The 19,397-nt window shown below is 34.3% G+C and overlaps 1 protein-coding gene across 1 annotated transcript; it reads left to right on the forward strand.

Annotated features, from left to right (window-relative positions):
• Positions 1-1,088: 1,088 nt before the first annotated feature.
• Positions 1,089-2,286, forward strand: CPXCR1 (CPX chromosome region candidate 1). The gene is given in 3 exon segments (XM_007113635.1): positions 1,089-1,405; positions 1,685-1,822; positions 1,824-2,286. Coding segments are annotated over 3 exon segments (918 nt in total).
• Positions 2,287-19,397: the final 17,111 nt, after the last annotated feature.

Genomic DNA, 19,397 nt, shown 5'->3' on the forward strand with positions numbered 1-19,397 from the left:
AGCTTCCTCCAGATTTGTTTTCAGCCCACTTTCACCTGCCTTTCCACCATTGCCTTCAGTAAGAAACTTTCCTATCCATGTTTCTCACTCTGAAGAAATCTTCCAACACATATTTTCTCAAATACCCTCATAGAGAGGAATGGGAAATATATGGCTCAGAAAGTTAGTATTCACTGAAGGTGTTTGAGCAGGTAGGTGGCATAAGGAAAGAAACGGGTAAGAGAAGAGTGAGCTGAGAGTTTGGAATCAGATAATTCAACTACTTTTAGCCGTAAAGGAAGCATGATGTGATTATCAGTTTGACTAGTGCTGAGGCAATGAGAATGAAAAGGAAATGGTTAATTTGAAAGATATTTTAATAAATGACTCAAAGTTTGGACTTCACAATTCAGCTTTCTACTCTCTTACCTGCTCTGCTTGCCCTCCCACATAATTCATAATTGTTGCTCTTTGCATACATATTGCTTTAAAAGAACAGATAAAATAACAAAACAATTTTTTTTTTAATTCCAAGGGAAAAATAGCTAGTTCTCCATACAAATTCAACCATTTCATTTTCACATAGGTCTTGATTCTCTCTTAAACATATGTACTCATTTAAAAAAGACAAAACAAAACAAAACAAAACAAAAACTGTCTTCTACTTTATCCTCATTTAAAAATCCCAGGTCAGTAATTTGGATCTATTTTATTAAATAAAAATTCTATTTAATTTACCATCCAAAAGGGAATAATTAGACTTCCTACTGGGAACTATATGCACTGTAGTGCAGAGAGTACATTCCTGTATTAACTAGATGAAAGTTTATGTTATTCTAAATTTATACAAGTTCCAAAACTAAGTAATGAGACCACCTATTTAGTAGGAGTCATATTTCCCCTCAGGTTTCATTTTTCCTTATTTTATTTTGTGAGTCTGTGACTCTGATGTTAAAAATGTGAGAAATACAAATATATTTAAAAGTGTCTGAAAGCTCAGGAATAACACATCCACATATTTTTGCCAGGATTAAACTGGTTTCTTATGAAGTAGAGAATTCCTCAATTTAACAGATCTTTGTCTTCTTTTTTCATAAATAGAACTCGGGATGAATTTTCCTACTAAAGAAGGAAGTAATCCAGCTGACAATGCTCTCAAAAATTTAGAAAATGAGGCTCCAAATGACTGTAGTGCAGATATAGTGCCTTCATTTGCTGATTCTAATATGATTTCACATGTGGAAAGCCACCCAATGAACAGGGTGCTAGATGCACCAGCTTCCCAGGATCACGCTGTTCCTCAAGCAGCAGAAAATACTGAGCTTGAATTAGAAGAGACCCCAAAAGATTCTCAAAAAGAAGATTTTAAAGAAGATGAGTCCTTTCTAATTCAGGTTCCCATTTCTAGAAAATGGGTTTTGCTCATGTCAGGATTAGGGAGAATTACCTGAATATCCCACTAGTAAAAATTGATAGAAACAGTCCCTTAGGGCTTCCCTGGTGGCACAGTGGTTGAGAGTCCGCCTGCCAATGTAGGGGATGCGGGTGCGTGCCCCAGTCCCAGAAGATCCCACATGCCCCAGAGCAGCTGGGCCCGTGAGCCATGGCCACTGAGCCTGCATGTCCGGAGCCTGTGCTCCGCGATGGGAGAGGCCACAACGGTGAGGCCCGTGTATCGCAAAAAAAAAAAAAAAAAAAAAAACAGTCCCTTAACTAACAGAGCAAGATTCTACTCAGGAAAAGTGGAGATGAAAACAAGTGATTTCTGTCATAACACCATAAATTACAAAATTTCTCTCCAACTCTCAATTTCATGGAGAAGATTCTCATTTATTAACAATCATGAGAAGAATGATTCTCCATCTGCTCTGTGGTAGACATTTCTCTCAGGCTACAGGTCGTCAAAATACCATGTGGGTGAAGCAAAAGTATATATCATGTCTTCCTCGTCCAAATGTCCTCACTCACGGTGAGAGAACCATAATATTTGGAAGACATTTGAGGGTGTACTATTACCGTCCCCTCATTGAGAGAATGACAGCATGAAAATTTTACAAATCAACTGATACTAAAGGAAAGGATGGATTCCACATTTTTGTGAGGGCTGTGCTCTAAATCTCACAAGCCCAAATTCAAAACACATTTAATTGAAAAGCTTTGGAAGATCATTTGAGATCTCACCACAACATGAGGGTTGTGATTATAAGCACCAATAATGGTTGGAAATAACTATGCCCTGTCTGCGGAAGTAGTTTCAACAATTTGGTTGAATTTAGACAACATTCCTGCAGCTTTCCTGAGAATTAACTTCAATTGAGACAAATGAATTTAAAAATTTAACTTCTAAAAAATTTATAATTTGACTACCAAAGTGAGGCAAAATTGTATGAACAAAAATTTTAATAGTGTTAGATGGAGCTGCAGAAAGGAACACAAAATAAGATATATCAAAAAGAATCACCATTGAGAAGAGAGGAACAACTCATAAGGAAACCTCTGTTTAAACTCTGCTATTACAAACAGGTCATCAAAATATCAGTCCTTGGATCTGTATATAGTCAGCAATTGAACTAGGAAAATATATGCACTTTCTTAACATCCACTTTTGCTGAAAGAAAGTATTGTCAATATTATCAGATTTCAAGTTCACAGGATTTTGACAACAATAGCAAACATATATTGGAGGACTAGACAAAGTCCTACCAGGTGTTTCTAGAGACTCTCCTAAATTTGATATCTGAAACATTCTTCATAAATTCAATAAAAATAATTTTAAAGGCATAGAAAGTTGCATTGTATGCTTACAACTAGATAAAAATTTCTGTGGCTATAAAAAAGTTTCAAGCATTAAAAATGTGCTGTGTTTAGATAATAATGTTGATGATTCAAAATAAAAATTAAACTCATTAAAAGAAAATAATGTGGTAGAAGTGAAATTATTTGAGACAGAAGTGAACAAATATTAAACTGGTAGCATAAGATAGTAATCATTTTTCCATGAATAGCTTCATCGTTGCCTATGATCACCACTCACATTTTATGTTCCACCCATACATATACAGGTATACCTTGGAGAAATTGCAGGTTCAGTTTCAGACCACTACAAAAAGTGAATATCACAGTAAAGTGAGTCACACATTTTTTTTGGTTTTCCAGTGCATATAAAAGTTATGTCTGCACTATACCGTAGTCTATTAAGTGTGCAATAACATATCTAAAAGATCAATTTACATACTTAATTTGAAAAATACTTTATTGCTGAAAAATGCTAGCCTTTATCTGAAACTTTAGCATGTCAATCTTTTTGATGGTGGAGAGTCTTGCCTTGATGTTGATGACTGCTGACTGATCAAGACAGTAGTTACTAAGGGTTGAAGTGACCGTAGCAATTTCTTAAAATAAGACAACAATGAAATTTGCCACATTGACAGACTCTCTTCCATCAATGATTTCTCTGTAGCATGTAATGCCATTTGAAAGCATTTTACCCACAGTAGAGCTTCATTCAAAATTGAAGTCAATCCTCTCAAAGTCTGCCACTGCTTTATCAACTAAGTTTACGTAATATTCTAAAACCCTTAGTTGTATTTTCAACAATCTTCATGGCACCTTCCCCAGGAGTAGATTCAATCTCAAGAAACCTTTTTTTTTTTTGATCATCCATAAGAAGCAACTCCTCATTCATAGAATTTTATCATGATATTGCAACAATTCATTCACATCTTCAGGTTACACTTCTAATTATAATTCTCTTGCTTATTCCACCTCATCCGTAGTGACTTTATCCACTGAAGTCTTGAACCCTTCAATGTTACCTACGAAGTTTGGAATCAACTTCTTCCAAACTCCTGTTAATATTGATATATTGAACTCATCCCATGAATCACAAATGTTCTTAACAGCATCTAAAATGGTGAATCCTTTCCAGAAAGTTTTCAGTTTACTTTGCCAAAATCCATCAGAGAAATTACTATCTATGGCAGCTATAGCTTTACAAATGTATTTATTAAATAACAAGACTTGAAAGTTGAAATTACGTCTTGATCCAAGGGTGCAGAATGGGTATCATGTTAGCAGGCATGAAAACAAAAATAATCTCATTTTCCATCTCCATCAGAGCTCAAGGGTGACCAAGTGCATTGTCAATGAGGACTAACATTTTGAAACATTTTCATTGAACAGGTGGTCTCAACAATGGGCTTAAAATATCAGTATACCATGTTGCAAAGAGATGTGCTGTCCTGTAGGCTTTATTATTCCATTTATATAGCACAGGTATAGTAGATGTAGCATAGTTCTTAAGGGCTCTAGGATTTTCAGAATGGTAAATGAGCATTGGCTTCAACTTAGTCACCAGTTGCATTATCCCCTGACAAGAGAAGCATCCTGTCCTTTGAAACTTTGAAGTCATGCATTGACTTATCCTCTCTAGCTATGAAAGTCCTAGATGGTATTTTCTTTCAGTATAAGGCTGTTTTGTCTACATTGAAAAACTGTTGTTTAATGTAGCCATCTTCAGTAATTATCTTCACTAGGTCTTCTGGATACCTTGCTGCAGCTTCTACATTACCACTTGTTGCTTCTCCTTGCACTTTGATATGGAGACAGCTTCTTTCTTTAAACCTCATGAGCCAATCCTTGTTAGTTTCAAACATTTTTTCTGCAGCTTTCTCACTTCGCTCAGCCTTCATAGACTTGTAGAGAGATAAGGCCTTGCTCTGGATTAGGTTTTGGCTTCAGGGAATATTATGGTTGGCTTTATCTATTCAGACCACTAAAACTTTCTCCATATTAGCAATAGCCTCTCACTGTTGTGGCCTCTCCTGTTGTGGAGCACAGGCTCTGAATGCGCAGGCTCAGCAGCCATGGCTCACGGGCCTAGCCACTTCATGGCATGTGGGATCTTCCCAGACTGGGGCATGAACCTGTGTCCCCTGCATTGGCAGGCAGACTCTCAACCACTGACCCACAAGGGAAGCCCTACTTTCTTTTTATTCATCATATTACCTTAAATGTAAATGGATTAAATGCTCAAACCAAACGACACAGACTGGCTGAATGGATACAAAAACAAGACACATATATATGCTGTCTACAAGAGACCAACTTCAGACCTAGGGACACATACAGACTGAAAGTGATGGTATGGAAAAAGATATTCCATGCAAATGGAAATCAAAAGAATGCTGGAGTAGCAATTCTCATGTCAGAAAAAATAGACTTTAACATAAATACTATTACAAGAGACAAAAAAGGACACTACATAATGATCAAGAGATCGATGAAGAAGAAGATAAAACAATTGTAAATATTTATGCACCCAACATAGGAGCACCTCAATATATAAGGCAAATACTAACAGCCACCAAAGGGGAAATCGACAGTAACACAATCATAGTAGGGAACTTTAACACCCCACTTTCACCAAATGACAGATCATCCAACATGAAAATAAGGAAACACAAGCTTTAAATGATACATTATAAAACATGGACTTAATTGATATTTATCAGACATTCCATCCAAAAACAACAGAATACACATTTTTCTCAAGTGCTCATGGAACATTCTCCAGGATAGATCATATCTTGGGTCACAAGTCAAGCCTTGGTAAATTTAAGAAAATTGAAATCGTATCAAGTATCTTTTCCAACCACAACTCTATGATATGATATCAATTACAGGAAAAGATCTGTAAAAAATACAAACACATGGAGGCTAAACAATACACTAATTAATAACAAAGTGATCACTGAAGAAATCAAAGAGGAAATCAAGAAATACCTAGAAACAAATGACAATGGAGACAAGACGACCCAAAACGTATGGGATGCAGCAAAAGCAGTTCTAAGAGGGAAGTTTATAGCAATAAAATTCTACCTTAAGAAACAGAAAATATCTCTAATAAACAACCTAACCTTGCACCTAAAGCAATCAGAGAAAGAAGAACAAAAATTACCCAAAGTTAGCAGAAGAAAAAAATCATAATGATCAGATGAGAAATTAAAGAAAAAGAAATGAAGGAAATGATAGCAAATATCAAAAAAATTAAAAGCTGGTTCTTTAAGAAGATAAACAAAATTGAAAAACCATTAGCCACACACATGAAGAAAAAAAAGAAGACTCAAATCAATAGAATTACAAATGAAAAAGGAAAAATAACAACTGACACTGCAGAAATACAAAGGATCATGAAAGATTACTACAGACAACTCTATTCCAATACAATGGGCAACCTGGAAGAAATGGACAAATTCTTAGCAATGCACAACCTGCTGAGACTGAACCAGGAAGAAATAGAAAATATGAACAGACCAATCACAAGCACTGAAATTGAAACGGTGATTAAAAATCTTCCAACAAACAAAAGCCCATGACCAGATGGATTCACAGGTGAATTCTATCATTTAGAGAAGAGCAAACACCTATCCTTCTCAAACACTTCCAATATAGAGCAGAGGGAGGAACACTCCGAAACTCATTCTTTGAGGCCACCATCACCCTGATACCAGAACCAGACAAAGATGTCACAAAGAATAAAAAAGACAGGGCAATATGACTGATGAACATAGATGCAAAATTCCTCAACAAAATACTAGCAAACAGGATCCAACAGCACATTAAAACGATCATACATCATGATCAAGTGGGGTTTATTCTAGGAATGCAATGATTCTTCAAAACACAAAAATCAATAAACGTGATACACATACTAACAAATTGAAGGAGAAAAACCGTATGATCATCTCAAAAAATGCAGACAAAGATTTCACAAAAATCAACACCCATTTATGATAAAAAAAATACCCTGCAGAAAGTAGGCATAGAGGGAACGTTCCTCAACATAATAAAGGCCATATATGACAAACCCACAGCCAAAATCACCCTCAATGGTGAAAAACTGTATCCATTTCCATGAAGAGCAGGAAAAAGGCAAGGTTTCTAACTCTCACCACTATTATTCAACATAGATTTGGAAGTCGTAGCCACAGCAATCTGAGAAGAAAAAGAAATAAAAGAATCCAAATCGGAAAGAAGAAGTAAAGCGGTCACTGTTTGCAGATGACATGATACTCTACATAGAGAATCCTAAAGATGCTACCAGAAAACTACTATAGCTAATCAATGAATTTGGTAAAGAAGCAGGATACAGTATTAATGCAAAGAAATATCTGACATTCCTATACACTAATGATGAAAAATCTGAAAGTGAAATTAAGAAAACACAGCCGTTTACCATTGAAAGCAAAACACTAAAACATCTAGGAATAAACCTACCTAAGGAGGCAAAAGACCTGTATGTAGAAAAGTATAAGACACTGATGAAAGAAATTAAAATGATACAAATAGATGGAGAGATATACCATGTTCTTGGATTGGAAGAATCAACATTGTGAAAATGACTCAACTACACAAAACAATCTACAGATTCAATGCAATACCTGTCAAACTACCCCTGGCATTTTTCACAAAACTAGAACAAAAAAATTCATAATTTGAATGGAAACACAAGGGACCCCGAATAGACAAAGCAAGCTTGAGAGCGAAAAACGGAACTGGAGGAATCAGGCTCCCTGAATTTAGACTATACTACAAAGCTACAGTAATCAAGACAGTATGGCACTGGCACAAAACCAGACATATAGATCAATGGAACAGGATAGACAGCCCAGAGATACACCCACGCATATATAGTCACCTTATTTTGATAAAGGAGGCAACAATATACAGTGGAGAAAAGACAGCCTCTTCAATCAGTGGTAATGTGAAAACTGGACAGGTACATGTAAAAGTATGAGATTAGAACACTCCCTAACACCATACACAAAAATAAGCTCAAAATGGATTAAAGACCTAAATGTAAGGCCAGACAGTATCAAAGCCTTACAGGAAAACATAGGCAGAACACTCTATGACATCAATCACAGCAAGATCCTTTTTGACCCACCTCCTAGAGAAATGGAAATAAAAACAAAAATAAACAAATGGGACCTAATGAAACTTAAAAGCTTTTGCACAGCAAAGGATACCATAAACAAGACCAAAAGACAACCCTCAGAATGGGAGAAAATATTTGCAAACGAAGCAACTGACAAAGGACTAATATCCAAAATTTATAAGCAACTCTTGCAGCTCAATAACAAAAAAACAAACAACCCAATCCAAAAATGGGCAGAAGAACTAAATAGACATTTCTCCAAAGAAGATATACAGATCGCCAACAAACACATGAAAGAATGCTCAACATCATTAATCATTAGAGAAATGCAAATCAAAACGACAATGAGATATCATTTACAAGCAGCTCATGCAGCTCAATAACAAAAAAACAAACAACCCAATCCAATAATGGGCAGAAGAACTAAATAGACATTTCTCCAAAGAAGATATACAGATTGGCAACAAACACATGAAAGAATGCTCAACATCATTAATCATTAGAGAAATGCAAATCAAAACTACAATGAGATACCATTTCACACCTTTCAGAATGGCCATCATCAAAAAATCTACAAACAGTAAATGCTTTAGAGGGTGTGGAGAAAAGGGAACACTCTTGCACTGTTGGTGGGTATATAAATTGATACAGCCACTATGGAGAACAGTATGGAAGTTCCTTTCAAAACTACAAATAGAACTACCATACGACCCAGCAATCCCACTGCTGGGCATATACCCTGAGAAAACCATAATTCAAAAAGAGTCATGTACCAAAATGTTCATTGCAGTTCTATTTAAAATAGTCAGGACATGGAAGAAACCTAAGTGTCCATCATCGGGTGAATGGATAAAGAAGGTGTGGCACATATATACAGTGGAACATTACTCAGCCATAAAAAGAAATGACATTGATATATTTGTAGTGAGGTGGGTCGACCTAGAGTCTGTCATACAGAGTGAAGTAAGTCAGAAAAAGAATAACCATTACTGTATGCTAACACATATATATGGAATCTAAGAAAAAAAAAAGAAGGTCATGGAGAACCTAGGGGTAAGATGGGAGTAAAAATACAGACCTACTAGAGGATGGATTTGAGGATATGGGGAGGGGGAAGGGTAAGCTGTGACAAAGTGAGCAAGTGGCATGGACATATATACACTACCAAACGTAAAATAGAGAGCTAGTGGGAAGCAGCTGCATAGCACAGGGAGATCAGCTCGGTGGTTTGTGACTACCTAGAGGCATGAGATAGGGAGTCTGGGAGGGCGGGAGATGCAAGAGGGAAGAGATATGGGAACATATGTATATGTATAACTGATTCACTTTTTTATAAAGCAGAAACTAACACACCATTGTAAAGCAATTATACTCCAATAAAGATGTTAAAAATAAATAAATTTATAGGAATTTGAAAAAAAAATTTAATCAACTCTCCTTAAAATCATGAGGTTATTCACATTATCCAGGTAGGCCGGGTATAGTAAACAGAGTCCTCAAAAGTGAAAGAAAGGGGCAGAAAAATAATAGCCAGAGAATTAGATACAGTAACAGAAGCAGAGTCAGAAACATCGTGCATTGCTGTGGGAAGGGTGTCACAAGGCAAAGAAAGCTGGTGGCTTCTAGAAGCTAGAAAAGGCAAGCAAACTGTTTTTCCTCTAGAGAGTCCAGAAAGAAATGTAGCCTTGCTAATATATTGATTTTCGCCCTGTGAGACTTATGTCAGATTTCTAGCATACAGAACTACAAGGTAATAAATTTGTATTACTTTCAGTCACTTGTCTATGATAATTTGTTATAGCAACAAAAGAAAACTAGTACAAATATCTTATAATTATTCATTTATTTGTTTTTTTTTAGTGACTCTCAAAAATGTTATATTTTTATTCAGAAAGTTTTAAGTACATGTGATATGAATTCCTATAGAAGTTTTATTTGGATTGCTATTGTAAATAGTATATATATTTTTTCAATCCCCATTTTCTAATGGTTATTATCAGTATATAGAAGTTCAATTTTCTTTTGTAAAGAAAAGATATTGTGTAGCTAGATAAGCTATTATACAGATAGCAATATTCTCTGTGAATAATTACAGTTTTTTTATTCTTTTCTAAGTGAAGAAAATCCACCCTTAAAAATGTGGACATGTGTCATCCTATCTGTTGAAGTCCTGAATAAGAAAAAAAAGGTAGAGGAAGGGTGAATTTTCTCTCTTTCTTCTTGAGATGGAATATTCATATTCTCCTGCCCCTGGACATTGGTGTTGCTGATTATTGGACCTTTAGAGTGCTCCTATACTGATCAATACATTCCTTACTCCTCCTACAAAATTTGCTTCATGAAGCCTCTAAACTAACCCACCTTGTGTTTTAAGATTCATGGAATTTAAGAGTCTGGAAGAGCCTTGAAGAGAAACTGAATCCATTATACTTTTATGGTGTTTATTGCCTCTTTCCAACTTAAACAGCCTTTCTTCCTTCCTTCCTTCCTTCCCTCTCTCCTTCCTTTCTCTCTCTCTCTTCTTCTCTCATCTCTCTCCTTCTTTGTATTCTTTATAAGCTCTTCAAGGACAGAATCTTTTTTTAAAAATTTGAACACACCATGATTTTTTAAAAAATTTTGGAAACTACTTAACCTTATGGGTTGACAATCCTGTTACTTTGTATTTCTTCACATTACTGCCCTTCAGCACTTCCTAGAAGGTTTTTCTCCTGTCTCTCTTAACATTTACACCCTCCTGTACTCCCAATTCTTCCCATTTCCATTGGCTGCCCAACTTCCTTTATTCTTTTTTGTTACCCACAAAGTACTGCATAATACTCTTTTCACATCTTCCTTTTTTTTTCTTTTATTGTATCCAATTCTTCTTTCCTCATGCTTTTTTGATATGCAGTTACAACAGATGAGGTTTGCCTAGTTGAAATCAGAAGATGGAAAACAAAGAATTCTAAAATTATAAACTGTGGGAGAAGTCAAAGATCAACCCTATACAATATGAGTTGTCATAGTTGTTCAACAACATATTGTCTACTATGTAACATATGTGAGGATTTCTGGATGATTTTCTGATTTTATAGATAACATAAGTGGAATACTAAATTCTAAATTATTTGGTTTTTTTTACTAAAACTCAATAAACTTTTTGTTGTGATTATTTTATTAAAAATGAGTTTAATTATTGTTTTAATTTAACTCTGGATTTGTTTTTCAGGCTATTGTAAGTGAAACTTATAAATTTTTTATTTCAATATTTTGCAGCTAATATATAAAATTACCATTTGTTTTTGCATATTGAACTTCTATCCTGTGATCTTGCTAAGTTAACTTACACGGTCTATAGTTATTTTATAAATGATTTTAATTTTTCTGTATAAACAATCATGAGATTAGTGAATAAAGGCAGTTTTACTTCTTGCTTGGCATTGTTTGTCTTTTATTCTTTAACTTGCCTTGTTGCACTGAATAGGGACTCTACTACAATGGAGAGTAGAGATGGAATAAATAACCTTGCCTTATGCTAGATATATGGGGAATAGTGCTCAAAACTGCATCATTAAGAATGATATTAGCCATAGTGGCTGGGTATTTTTGTTTTGTTTTGGGTTTTTTTTTTTTCTTTTTGTTTGTTTGTTTGTTGATGCCCTTAAACAGACTGGCAAAATTCCTTTCTCTTACTAATTTCCTGACAGATTTTTATGATGATTTATTATAGAGTTTTCTCCAATGATTCTAAGGCATTCATAGAAATGGTCATGTAGATTTTTCTCCTCATTTTCATTTTGGGTGAACTACATTGATAATATTCAAATAACAACAAGATTAGAATTCTTAGAATAAATCCCATACTGGTCAGGGTGGATTATCATTTTTATATTTAGCTGGATGTAATTTACTAATATTTTAAAGGATATTTGTATCCATGTTCAAAAAGAATATTTGTATATATATATATATTTAACATCTTTATTGAAGTATAATTGCTTTACAATGGTGTGTTAGTTTCTGCTTTATAACAAACCGAATCAGCTATACATATACATATATCCCCATATCTCTTCCCTCTTGTGTCTCCCTCCCTCCAAACCTCCTTATCCCACCCCTGTAGGTGGTCACAAAGCACAGAACTGATCTCCCTGTGCTATGCTGCTGCTTCCCACTAGCTATCTATTTTATGTTTGGTAGTGTATATATGTCCATGACACTCTCTCACTTTGTCTCAGCTTACCCATCCACCTCCCTGTATCCTCAAGTCCATTCTCTAGTAGCTCTGCATCTTTATTCCCGTCTTGCCTCTAGGTTCTTCATGACCATTTTACATTGAGGTATAGTTGATGTACAATATTATGTAAGTTTCAGGTGTACAACATAGTGATTCACACTTTTTAAAGGCTTTGTTCCATTTATAGTTATTATATTGGCTACATTCCCTGTGTTGTACAATATATCCTGGTAGATTATTTATCTTATACACAGTAGTTTGTACCTCTTAAACATTTACCCCTATATTGCTCCTCCCCACTTCACTTTCCTCACTGGTAACCACTAGTTTATTCTCTATATCTGTAAGTCTGTTTCTTTTTTGTTATATTTATGACTTTGTTTTATTTTTTAGATTATATATATAAGTGATAATATATAGTATTTGTCTTTCTCTGTTTGCCTTATTTCACTTAGCATAATAACCTCCAAGTCCAACCATGTTGTTGTAAATGGCAAAATTTCATTCTTTTTTATGATTGAGTAGTCTTCCATTGCATATATATATTCCACGTCTTCCTTATCCCTTCATCTGTTGTTGGACACTTAGGTTGATTCCATATCTTGGAAATTGCAAATAATGCTGCTATGAACAATGAGGTGCATGTATCTTTTTGAGTTAGTGTTTTTGTTTTTGTTTTGAATGGTCTATAAATATTTTTGGCAATGCCTTTGTCAGGTTTTGCTATTAGCTTTATACTGCCATAATAAAATGAGTTGCAAAGAGTTAACTACGTCTCTAGTGTCTGAAAGATTTTATTAAATATTTTATTTCTCCCTTAAATAATTGATATAATTCAGCAATAAAATTATTTAGACCTGAATCTTTCTTTGAATAAATTTTTTTTTTTTTTTTTTTTGGTATGCGGACCTCCCTCTGTTGTGGCCTCTCCCGTTGCGGAGCACAGGCCCTGGACGCGCAGGCTCAGCGGCCATGGCTCACGGGCCCAGCTGCTCCGCGGCATGTGGGATCCTCCCAGACCAGGGCATGAACCCGGTTCCCCTGCATCGGCAGGCAGACACGCAACCACTGTGCCACCAGGGAAGCCCCAACAATTTCAATTTTTAAAGTAAATATATATTATTTGTATTTTTCTACATTAAATTGTGTCAGTTTTTATGTTTCATTTTTCAAGGAACTTGTTCACTTCATTTAAATTGAGAAAATTATTAGCCAAAAGTTATTCATAATATTCTTTTTATATTCTTTTAGCATATTTAAGGATATAGTATCTCCCCAATCTTTCCCACAATTGATAATTTATGCTTTCTTTCTTAATCAATCTAGTGAATACTTTATCAATTTTGTTGACATTTTCAATAAACCAATTTTTGATTTTGTAAATATTAGCTATTATTTACCTTTCTTAGTATTTATTGATTTATAATCTATATTGGTTTTTTTTTCCTCATACTCACTTTGGTTTTACTCTCCTGTTTCTTTTCTAGCATCTTAAAGTGGAACTTTAAGTCACTGATTTTGTTCCACCTTTATTTTCTAATATAAGCTTTTAAGTATATACATTTCAATATATTCACAGTTTTGGCTGCATTCTACTAATCTACAGATGTATCTACAAATTAATTAAAATATCTTCCAATTTCTTATAATTTTGTCTTTGACTAGTATTATTTATGTGTCTTGTTTTATTTTCAAATATTTGCAGTTTACTGCATATCACAATGTTAATATTTGTAATATAATTATATTGCCATCAAAGAATATGCTCTACTTGATTTCAATTAATTTAAATATATTGAGACTTATTTTATGACCTGTCACATAGTTCATCATGATCAATGTTACACAGGTCATTTAAAGCCCTTTGTAGATTTTGACTTCCACCTAGGATGTAGAAGCCTGGAAAGAGTGATCCTCTTATTCTAAAAACAATAAAATGCCCAATACACTGCAAAATAATACCTTATATAGAACACATCAGATAAGTGAAATACAGCTGTGTAACTTAGAGTCCAAGGAAAAACTGGACTCCTTCAAGGAGTGATGGGATGTGAGTACTGGCTCACTGACAGCAAAGCATGGTAGGAAGATATTCTGGGTACCATATAATCAGGTTATAGATATACAGTGAAAAATTGTGTAAAAACAAATAGCCTCTGGGTGCCCCAGACCTTAGACACAAGTGGAATATTTACTTACTCAAAGACTCTCCTCCATAGACCTTCACGGTGTGAAGCAAGAGCAATAAACAGGTACAAATTTTGGGAGTCCCCAGCACCAGTTTCACTTCTAACACCAACTACAAGTTCCAGGGATCTCATGACCATCCTCATTTCTGACACTAATTGAAAATTGGGGAACCTCATGACCACCCTCATGTTCAAAAATTTGCTGGAAATACTAAAAATACTCACAGATTGCTACTGTACAGTTAAGGTTAATTACAGAAAAATTATACAGAATAAATAACGCAAGGTAAGAGGCACAAGGGGCAGAGTCCAGGAGAGTTTAAAGTACAAGCTTTCATTAGTTCTCTCCCAGTAGAACTGTGGAAAGCACTAACTTCTCCCAGCAATAATACATGACAAAACATACAGAGTATTGCCAACCAAAGGAACTCACTCAGGCTTTGATGTCCACAGTTTTTATTGGGGCTCATTCATGCAGTTATGATTGACTGCTTGAGCTGATACCCCATGGACCAAAGCCCCTTCCTTAAATTGCATTGATAGTATAGACTTTTTGGTGTGGTCCAAGTCCCTGGGAAAACCAAGATACTGTCATTAAGCAAAACATTCAAAGGCCTTGAAGATTACCTCCTAGAAGCCAAGGGAAAAAAACTAGACTTCTCTTGGGTGAGATGAATCCTTTACTGTACAATAGCAGTGATTTTCAGGCATAACTCTTTTATAACTTAGCCTCTGGTGCCAAAGATATGATTTATTGCATCCACACACAAAAAACAAGAGGAAAAAAATAAATTTCAATATTAAAAACAACTAAAAAGAGCCAAACTCAGAATTAGCCCAGATGTTGGAACTATCAAAGAAAATTTGAAATAACTATGATTCACACGTTGAGACACCCACATGTATCTATCAATGGATGAATGAATAAACAAAATGTGGTATATACACAATGGAATATTTTTCAGCCTGCTTCAAAGAGAAGGAAATTTTGTCATACTTTACCAAATGAAATAATATTAAAGCCATTATCCTAAATGAAATAAGCCAGCACAAAAGTACAATCATTGTATGTTTCCACTTACTTCAGGTACATACTGTAGTCAGATTCATAGAGGAAGATAATATAATGGTGATTGCCTGGAACTGGGATGGAGGAAGATTAGGTATGTATTGTTTGATGCACAAACTGAGTTGCGGTTTGTGAAGATGAGATAGTTCTGGATATGGATGGTGGTGATAACTGCACAGCACTGTTCATGTATTTAAAGCTGTTGAATTATACACTTAAAATGGTAAATTTTATGTTATATAGATTTTCTCATGACAAAACAAAATAATCACCAAACCCAAGGACGTGTAGAATTTCTCCAGTGTTTTCTTCAAGATGTTTTATACTTTTGCATTTTATGTTTAGATTTTTGATGCATTTTGAGTTAATATTTCTGTAAGATTTAAGACCCATGTCTAGGTTAATTTTTCATATGAATATTATTTTGCTACAACACCATTTTTTGAAAGACTCTCCTTTCTCCATTGAATTATTTGTGTTCTTTTGTCAAAACTTGGTTGACTATATTTTCATGTGCGTGTTTCTGGGTTGGCTATTCTGTTTTATTACCTATATAAGTATATTTTTCATCAAGATTTCACTTTATTTATTACTGTAGTCTTATTGAAAATCTTAAAATTATGTAGCGTGAGTCCTCCAACTATTTTCTTCTTCTTCAGTATTGTGTTGGTTATGCTACTTCCTTTGCATTTCCATATAAAATTTAGAATCAGTTTGCTATTTTGATTTGGAATACATTGAATCTGTAGCTCAAGTTGGGAAAAACTGGTATCTTAACAATTGCTTTAATACATTACTATTCAATATTCTCCATTTATTTAGAGTTTCTTTAACTTTTTCAACTGTGTTTTTTAGTCATCTAAATATAGGTCCTGTGAATATTAAGTTAGAATTAACCTAAGTATTTTATTTTTCTGATTGTTATTGTGTCATTTTTTTCAAATTTCAAATTCCAGACATTCATTGATTATATATAGAAAAGTAAAAAGGCTTTTGTATATCAACTTTTATCCTGTAACCTTGCTACACATGTTTATTAAGTCCAGGACTTTTTGTTGTTGTTGATGCTTTTCAATTTCTAACATATGCAATCATGTCATCTATGAAAAAAAACAACTTTATTTCTTCTTTTTAATAGGCATATCCTTAATTCTTGTTTATTTTCTTACTGCAATAGATGACACTTCCAGTACGATGTTGAATATGAGTGGTCAGAGAGGACATCCTTACCGTGTTCCCCACCTCAGAGGGAAAGTCTCCAGTTTGTCAACAGGTTATCAGCTAACTCTTCAGCAGAAACTCTGCAGGACAGATGGGAGTGGCATCATCTATTTAAAATGATGAAAGGGAAAAACCTACAACAAATAATACTTAACCCACCAAGGTCCTCATTTAGATTTGACAGAGAAAACAAAAGCTTTACAGACAAGCTAAGAGAATTCAGCACCACCAAACCACCTTTACCACAAATACTAAAGAAATTTCTCTAGGCAAGAAACACAAGAGAAGAGAACAAAAGAGGAAGGGAAGAAAAAAGACCAAAAAAGCTAACCTAAAACAATTAAGAAAATGGCAAGAGGAACATACATATCAAAAATTACCTTAAATGTAAATAGATAAAATGCTCCAACCAAAAGACATAGATTGGCTGAATGGATAAAAAAACAAGACCTTTATATATGCTGTCTACAAAAGACCAATTCAGACCTAGGGACACATACAGACTGAAAGTGAGGGGATGGAAAAAGATATTACATGCAAATTGAAATCAAAAGAAAGCTGGAGCAGCAATACTCATATCAGACAGCAAAGAATTTAACAAAAGACTGTTACAGGAGACAAGGAAAGACATTACACATTGATCAAGGGATCAATCCAAGAAGAAGATATAATAATTGTAAATATTTATGCATCCAACATAGGAACACCTCAATACATAAGGCAAATGCTAACAGCCATAAAAGGAGAAATTGACAGTGACACAATAATAGTGGGGCACTTTAACACCCCTCTTACACAAATGGACAGGTCATCCAGACAGGAAATTAATAAGGAAACACAAACCTTAAATGACACATTAGACCAGATAGATTTAATTGATATTTATAGGACATTCCAACTGAAAGCAGCAGAATACACTTTCTTCTCAAGTGTACATAGAACATTCTCCAGGATAGATCACATCTTGGGTCACAAATGAAGCCTCAGTAAATTTAAGAAAATTGAAATCATATCAAGCATCTTTTTCAACCACAATGCTATGAGATTAGAAATCAATTACAGGAAACAACCTGTAAAAAAACACAAACACATGGAGACTAAACATTATGTTACTAAATAACCAATGGATCACTGAAGAAATCAAAGAAGAAATAAAAAAAAATACCTACAGACAAATGAGAACAAAAATAAGACAATCCAAAACCTATGGGATGCAGCAAAAGCAGTTCTAAGTGGGAAGTTTATAGCAATAAAATCTTACGTCAAGAAACAAGAAAAATCTCAAATAAACAACCTAAACTTACACCTAAAGCAACTAGAGAAAGAAGAACAAATAAAACCCAAAGTTGTAGAAGGAAAGAAATCATAAAGATCAGAGAAGAAATAAATGAAATAGAAACAAACAAACAAAAAAGAATAGCAAAGATCAATGAAACTAAAAGCTCTTTCTTTGAGAAGATAAACAAAATTGATAAACATTTAGCCAGACTCATTAAATATGATGTTAAGCTGTAGGCTTGTGTAGATGTAGTTTATTAAGTTGAGGAGGTACTTGCTAAGACTTTTTATCATGAATGAGTGTTGCATTTTGTCATATGATTTTTTTACATCAGTTGATGTGATCATATGAACCAGTCTTTCATATCTACAATAAATTCCAGTTGGTTGTTGTGTACAATTCTTTTTATACATTGTTAGATTTGATTTGTTAGGATTTTCTTGAGCATTTTTGCAACTATATTAATGATATACACTGGTCTTTTGCTTTCCTTTCTTGTGATGTCTTCATCTGGTTTTGGTATTAGATTATGCTGACCATACAGAATGAGTTAGGAAATGTGTTTGTTTCCTAAGATTTCAATAACTAAGTGTCACGACCTGGATGGCTTTAAAAGAACAGATATGTATTCTCCCATAGTTCTAGAGAATAGAAATCTAAAATCAAGGTTTTGGCATAGTCATGCTCCTTCAAAAGCTTCTTGGTGAAAATACATTTTTGCCTTTTCCAGCTTCTGATACTTTCAAGCATTCACTGGATTGTGGCATCATAACTTCAATCTTTGCCTTCCCTGTCACACAGCATACCTGTGTGACTCTGCCTTCTTCTCTTCTTAGGGCACCAGGCATATTGTGTTAGGGTCCATTCTAATAACCTCATTTTAATGTCTTTATTTCTGAAAACACCTTATTGCCAAATATGGACACATTCACATATACTTGGGTTATGTCTTCAACTTATCTTTTTGGGTGACAGAATTTATACCATAACAGGAAGCATCCTGTCTGCTTCTTTTTCTTGAAAAGACTGGGGAATTGGTGTCATTTCATCCTTAAATATTTCTTATAATTCACCAGTGAAACCATCTGAATCAAGGGTTTCATTTTTTGAAAAGTTTTGAATTACTGATTCAACTTTTATAATATATGTAGGCCTATCCACTATATCTATTTTTCACTTTGTAAATCTGGGTAGTTTTATATTTGAAGAAATTTATCCATTTTTTCTAAGTCATCAAATTTGTGATCATAGATGTGTCCGTACACTTTCTTTATTGTCTCTTTAATACCCATGCAATCAGTAGTGATGAAAACGCTTTTATTTTTTATATCGGTACCTTGCATCTTCTCTTTTATTATTATTATCTCTTTTATTATCTTTCTTATTCTATATATAGCCAGGTTAGCCTGGCTAGAGGTTTGCCAGTTTTATTGACTTTCTGATTTTGTTTATATACTCTATTATTTTTTTATTTGAATTTCATTGATTTCTGTGATTTCTGC

The sequence above is a fragment of the Physeter macrocephalus genome, chromosome 21 (genome assembly GCF_002837175.3).
Source record: "Physeter macrocephalus isolate SW-GA chromosome 21, ASM283717v5, whole genome shotgun sequence".
NCBI lineage: Eukaryota > Metazoa > Chordata > Mammalia > Artiodactyla > Physeteridae > Physeter > Physeter macrocephalus.